At 38.7% G+C, this 7,394-nt stretch overlaps 1 protein-coding gene across 1 annotated transcript; it reads left to right on the top strand.

The window, feature by feature from the left end:
- Positions 1–197: 197 nt before the first annotated feature.
- LOC104269813 (14 kDa phosphohistidine phosphatase-like) lies at positions 198–2,973 on the top strand (the record flags this gene model as incomplete). The annotated part of the gene is made up of 2 exons (XM_009869747.1): positions 198–431; positions 2,798–2,973. Coding segments are annotated over 2 exons (327 nt in total), but the record flags the coding sequence as incomplete, so codon positions are not given.
- Positions 2,974–7,394: the final 4,421 nt, after the last annotated feature.

Here is a 7,394-nt window from a genome sequence, read left to right on the forward strand (position 1 = left end):
GTCCATGTCTCTGTCAGATCTCATTTCCAAACCTCATTTAAGAGAACAAGGGGTGTTAAGTAAAATAGGACCAAAAGACAGATTCTAAACCTCATTTAGGAGTGTGTTAACTAAATAAATAATTTAAAAAAATTAAAAAAGAGAACCTTAATTGCAGCTTTTCTGTGTCTGTCAAGAGAGTCCTCCTGCTTTTGCAGGTGAAAGAAGGGAAATGGGGGAAAATGAGCAGGAGGGAGGTGAAAAGAAGAGCCCCGGAGGGCTGGGTGCCTCCTGCGCGATCTAACGGCTCCCACTGTTCCTGTGCAGATCACATATTTGAGAAGGTAAATCCTGAGATGGAAAAGCTGGGATACGAGTGCAAGTGCCTTGGAGGAGGGAAAATTGATCATAATAGCAAAGACAAGAAAATAAGGGTATTCGGGCTCTCTACAGTAAGTGCGTCCCTTGTATTCCTTCAAATCCTTTAGTTTCTGATGTTCTGGAGTTTTTGGTTTATAGTACGGTGGCTTTTGACAACTTCAGTTGTGGTGGGAACATTAACTGGAGAACTTGCCTGGTTTACTTGTGAGATTAGAAAAACAATAGTTTTAAGGGCAGGAGACCAAAGCAAAAATAATAGATCACTTAATGCTGAGTAAGACCAACATCCAGTTATAATCAAGACTAAAAGTGGAAGCTAGCATCTCTTGACTCGGAATCTTTGTCTTACTGCTAGAGCAGGAAAGTCCCATTTGTAGCCACAAGGCCTTGATCCAGCTATTGTGTGTTCTTTATTTGCCAACGAGAAGACTGGTTGATAATGACCAGCTAAATTGTAGGGTTTATTTTTAGTGGTGGACCTGGCATTGCTAGGTCAATGGTTGGACACCATGATCTTAAAGGTTTTTTCCAACCTAACTGATTCTATGATTCTGTGTTCTGAGAGAAGAGTAGAACTAGTTTAGTTGGTGAAGATGTAATTTTGCATAAATGCATTTTGTAGGAATAAAGCTAACTTCCAAGAATATGGAAACTAGAGCATTTATTACCTGTTCTGTGTAAGTTCAGTTTCTTTATGAAAGACTTAGTAAGTGGCAATGTTTACCTGAATTTAGGGAACGTGCTGTAGTCTGTTTCTGGTTTTGCTCTACGATGAAGCGTAGCTGCTTCTGTAGTAATACTATGAGCAAAGATTCTAGGCTTCTCAAGTAGACAGGAAGAAAATAGTTCTTTCTCGTTTGTAGGAAGTGATGGTTAATTCAAATCTGCTTACCTTAGATGAAAGGGAAGGTCTGGCCTTGAGTATGCATTGAGCATATTTAAATGTTAGTGCTGCTTTCATTCAGAGATGAGTCTTGTCACCTGGAGTAATCCTAAGAAAAAAAAAGGAGCTCCTTAGGATTTGTATGGGGTGGGAAGGCAAGGTATAATGGTTATACTACAATATTCTTGTGATTGTAGGTCCTCCTCTTAAGGGAGTTTTAGATGAGGCTTGACACTTGTGTTATTAATTCAGCTGGCAATTTAGTGTTAGAGACAGTGGTCGACTCTTGCTCCTGTAATGCGATGTCTGTGGAAAATACCTTGTTTCTCTGCTTTTGGCCCATCGTCATTTACAGATGAGCACCATGTAAAAGCACTTTTATTACCATAAGGGCTTCTGTCAGGCATAGACCTGAGATTGAGAAGACCTCGGTAGCAGGCCAGAAGTTAGTATAATACTTGAATTTGTTTAACTCTTTTTTTTGAAGATTTGTTGTCAGGCTCTAGAACAGAATGATCTTGGTATTTTATGAAAACCACAGAAACAGTCATTGACTTCAGAAGTAGATGCTGTGCTATTATTTGCAAAACTGGATGGGGTCTTCAAAGTGGTTACCAAGGCAGGAAGTGACCTGTAGGTTTGTGGCTTTAAAACTGACAGTATAAACATGCAGTATTTCTGACATAATTGTATTATCTGGTACTTTTGAAAAGTTTGCATTTTATAATGCATTAATAATTTTAACCCGTGCACTTTAAATGCTGGTTTACTTAAGCTGTTCCTTTTTGGGGCAGAGTAAGTGATGAATAAGAGTACATGTTTTGTTTAATAATGCAGTCTTGAGCTCTGTTTTTAAGTCTTTCAAGTGAAGTTTCACATGAAACATTACTGTAAAAAGAAAGAAACCTGAAAATTGCATTTTTGTTTTCAGTAGACTGCACTGTTGTGCAGCAAAGGCTTTTTGACAGCGAAAAACTTACTTGTTCTAAAATAAGCAATCAAGATATTAACTATAGTCATATAAGGAAATCTGGCACCTACTAGCACAACTGCTATTTATTGCAAATAAATAAAACAAGACGACCGATTTCTTTAGTGGCTGGAATAATACTCAAATGTTCACATGTGGTGGCTTATTCCCTTTTGCTTCAGCTGAGTCAGATCAGATGTTTGTATTCTCATACATTAAGGTGGGTCAATGCAATCTCTGTGGTTTAAAATAACATGTGAGTAAATATAGTGGATGAGGAGTTGGGAATATTTTTAAAACAAGCTTTCTGCTGAAGAAACATGATGTGAAAAATGCATCCACTATTACTTCAGATTGCCTGACTCCCATCTCAGTTATTTTCTGCAACTTGGGTTGGGGGTAACTGGAGGGGACAATAGAAAAATAAAACATGATACTGCAAGAATAACTCTTATAGAACCTGTATTTAATTTATATGTGAACTACTTGATGTATAAAATCCTAACTGGATAATTTGTGTCAAGAACTGAATGGTTCTGTGGACTGTCTGTACATGTCTAATATGCATTTGTTCTTTCTTGCAGGGCTATGGAAAAGCAGATCATTCGGTGACTGTGGAGATACTGAAAAAAGTGTATACAGATTATGAAATTACATGGTCAGATGACAAGAAATAAATCAGCTACTTATGAGTACAACAAGCAGTTCAAAACTGGTAATTGAGATGTACTTTGTTAAATAAAATTGAATATATCTTCTATGTATGTTACCATAAATTTGGAGTAACTGGACCCTGCTGTGATTTATAATGTGGTTAGTAATCCTGAGATATATCTTATTTTTCAGATCATTCCTTTGTGCAGAATCTGCAGTTCTAAGCCTTTTTCCTCTCCTTTTGACACGCCATCTAATTAAACACTCCCACATAGTCTTACTACCAGTTTGTTTTCATCCAGTCCTGCCTCTCTGATACATCAGGATTTTGCCATTAACTTAAAAGACAGAGGATCAAACCTGTTCCCTGGTCTTTTGACCACAGCCTTTTCTGCTTCCTTTATTTTCTGTTGCTCTTTAGGCTGTTCAAGTTCCTCAACCACATTTACTAAATAAAACTGAGGGGGAAAGGAGGGTTGTCTGTTGCAGTTCTTCACCAATGAACTAACTCTTTGATTTACTCAGTGGTTTTGAAAATTCAATACTTGTGTTCAGCACAAGTAACAATAAAGATCTTTCGTGTTCCTGCCAAACCCTTCCCTATAGTAGACTGATGGCAATGTTAAATTCTGGCAATACTTGTTTTATTTAGATTCCCCTGTACTAATAGTATTCCATGAGTATAATGATGCTCTTTCCTTTTTTTTTTTTAATAGCAATAATGATCTTCTAGTTAACTACCTTGCAGCCAGAACCTAGGCAGTGTCTGAATTAACTTACAGCACCTCCTTTCTCCTGTCCTGGCAAGATGCTGCCTTTCAATTGTTGTGAAGTTACTTGCTGCAATCTTCACTTTTGTTTCCTGCCAGTCTTCTCTTAAATGCTGTTGTGGATTTCAAGGCAGTAGCTTTTATTCTTGTGCTCATATTGTTGACTTACAGTCTTCAAGAGGTACTTGTATATAAATCCTGGCTCTGCCTTTTGCTGTGCTTTCTTCTGCACCTACTGACCAGTATTTGGTGGTGTACTGCAGCTTTTTCTCTGCAGTGTGCATGTGACTCTCAAATTTCATACTGTTTGCACTTTTAAAAGGCTGTAGTCCAGTTTCTATCACAGAAATCCCTGGTGTTACTGCCTTGTTTCACTAATTATCCATCTTATGTCACCTTCCTGTATATTTGATCGGTTGGGCAGACAAGAGTTTCTTTTCATCCTCAGACCTTTCAGTCCATTCCTAATTAGAAGAGTTCCAGGTATCTCCATACCAATCATCACCTGGGAGCAGGATCTCTTGAACCTGGTGCTTGCTGCTCTTGGTTAGCACTTGCTTCCCCCCAACATCCAGCCTGGACTTTCCCCTCCAGCACCTTTTTCCATCTGCTCTTTGTGCTCCTCTTCATGCTCCTGTACAACAGTCATCTGGCTGTGCCCCTTCATATGCCAGGATAACACTGACTGCAGATTTGATTTTTCTTAACAAGATTTTGATTTCAGAATGTGATTAAATGCCTGTGTACCTAGTAACCAAGAATAGCCCACAAGTCAGTAATTTGCAAATTGGGCGCTTCCCACTTGGATTTTCCTCACGTGTTTTCTTTTTTCCCCCCACCTAAGCTTTAGTAAAATGACCGTAACGGATGCCATGTAATTGATGCCAGTATACAAAACTGATTTTTTTTTTTTTTTAATAGCCTCATTTCCCAAAAACTATCAGATAGACTTCAAAGGGAAGTCAACAGTTAAGGATAGTGCCTGTTAAAACAAACAAGCTTTTAAACTTGGTTTCCTGAGACATTTTTCTGACTGATATTTTTTCTCTCCACAATACTTACGGGAAAGACATAATTGAGACCGGATTTCTTATTGTAATGACTCTTTCAAAAAGTGAGGGGAGAAAAGCGGTGATGATTTGAAATGAGCTGATAATTGAGTTACCAGATAGCCTCTACCTCTGCCTGATGTAAGGGTTTCTGATGTCATAAAAAAATTACTTTGAGGGTCCTCCCTATTCTGTTATTTTCTAGTGCAGTGTCATTTGGGGAAATGCTAGTTTCCCTAGCTATTAAGTAATATATATGATTTCAAGTGAGTGAAAGTGTGTTTTCTTTTTGTTGGTTTGGGTTTTTTTAATTTAAATAATGAAGAGAAGGAGGAAACTGGTTATTAGGGTGGTGATGATCTGGCAAGTAGAGAAAGCCTTAATGTAGATTAGATAAACTAGTATTTGATGTTGAAACACCAACAGAACGACCAGCCCACAAAATTAAGTGTTGAATTCTGCTTCCTCAGCACTTACCTGCTCAATTTTAAGAACAGAATAGAACTCACCTGGACTTACAGAAATCTTGATGCCACTTTCGCTGATTTCAGGAGGAAAAACATCCTTTATGAATTCTCATCTGTAATTCTGAAATGGGAACTTAATTATACTGTGTGGGGTTTCCTGTCTTGCAGGTGTGTGATAACTGTGTGATTGTGGCTCTAGCAACCTTCACTTGAAAGTCCTAAAAAGTCTCATTCTGTATTTGCACAGAAACAAAGCTATCTTTGAGCAATCCAATAAAAGAAGGATGCGGAGCAAAGGAGGAGCATGTTAAACCCAAAACACTGAGTTTGGTCATGGAATATTTTCAAGAGAAAGCATTATGGGAGAAGACTTTTGAGTGCTGCCTTTGTTCACCAAAAACATGAGATTCTTGTTCATAACCATATCCATCATCGTAGCGGTCAATGTTTCTTATTACTTCTCTGAAACAGCACTATAATGTAGCAGATGTAGAACAAGCTATTCAGTCACTGTATGCAAGCCGTGATTTATCTTATGACTGAGGTTTGGAAAACTGTAAGTGGTAGTCGCTTTGTTTCCCACTTCCAAGTTTGACAAAAATGAACTGTTAGGAGCGCTCTAGTCATCTGTCAAAGCTAGAACCTCCTTTTGTTCCTCAACCTGTAGTCAGCAGTTGGCTATCAATAGTAAGCTTCAGAGTTGATGTGGAAAAATTCCAAAGTGCCATCACAGCTATGGCACAACTGACTGTTTTTTAACTCTCTCTCCTATAGAAGAGTAACTTCAGCAGCTTCTGAAGCATCCTTTTAAAACAGTCTACTTACAATTGGTTTTGAAGCAACAGTAGTTGTTAAGGCTCTTCTGTTAAGTACGGGAAATCCTCTACGACTCTCTCTTAATAACAGTATGGTCAAAATAGGAGCCTGGCAGTTGACTTTCACAGCCTACAATTACTCGATGCAATAATTAAAGTGATTTAGGTCACTGTTGTACTAAGTTTCTTTTCATCCCCTCAGACTGTTGTCCTGCATTGAGTATCCTTACAACCAGTTTACTGCAGTGGTTGAGTGTCTCCAAGTTTGTATTTCTGTGAGGGCACCCAATGAATTACTGCTGTAGTAAAGCAGGGCATGATGATAAGCAGCACCTTTAATGTACCTGTTAAGAGTTGTGTAAGAGCTTTCTGTCCAGTTTCAATTAAGACAAAACATGCAACCGATTTTGTGTGAATTGTTTGGGATATTGGCATTCAGGACCGTATTTCATAGTTCTTTGAGTTTGTTTGTATTTTTGCTAAGGTAGTTTCTTCAGCAACATCGCTACCTTCGTTCTAGGACATAGGAGTGACTTGTACCCAGGATTTTCCTGATCCTTGCTGCCCTGCCAAACTGCTAAAGACGGAACAGGTGCAAGTGTTCAGTGGTACCCCTCAGCAAAAATGGGTTAATAGTGTAGGGGGGCAGTTAATTTCTGGAAAAAATCTTGTTGAAAATACAGTACAGTACTAAAGTTGGCAATCTGCTATAATAACACAGTTAATCTTTCCCACTTGTCACCTAAAGCTCGGTGCTGTCATCCTCCAGTTCCCTTGGATTTCCAATTGCTGAAATTTTCTTAACAGTGCTGTGTGAAAGCCTGTATGTGAAAATTCACAGACCACACTAGCAAATATATTCTGGTACGCTTTTTCAAAGGCTTGAATGAAAGTCAACGTGTGCGTTACGCGTTGAAACATTACAATGGTTTGCGAGATCGCTAGCAGACTAGAACACAACTAATAAATACAACCACATCCCCCTCTGGCGGCAGAGCACACGGCTGCACCACCGATGCCAAAATCTGTGGCTGCAGTTAAACTGTACCTGAGTTGGGAACCACTTCCTGCGCTGTTTTAGGATGTTAAATGATCTCAGCAGCCACTCCTGTGAAACGCGTTTCTGGCACTGCCAAAGAATATGAGAGGGGGGCTCAGGACAGCGACTTGCTCCATTTTTTAATACATATATGGCAATTAATTGGCATAAATGTGGCAGTTTCAAGAGAACTAAATTTTTCTATTCAAAACAAGAACCAGAAGAGTCCTTCACTTCTAGCCAGACATCAGAATTTGTCAGACGTTTCAATAATGGGCATTCTTAGTTTGTCAAACCAGAAGAACTTAACAGAGGAAAAAGCAAAGAGAGATGAGGATTAAAACATTGCATTTTTTAAGATATTTTTGAAGGACCAGCAGTTGCATT

Source organism: Apaloderma vittatum, unplaced genomic scaffold (assembly GCF_000703405.1).
Source record: "Apaloderma vittatum isolate BGI_N311 unplaced genomic scaffold, ASM70340v1 Scaffold30035, whole genome shotgun sequence".
Taxonomy (NCBI): Eukaryota; Metazoa; Chordata; class Aves; order Trogoniformes; family Trogonidae; genus Apaloderma; species Apaloderma vittatum.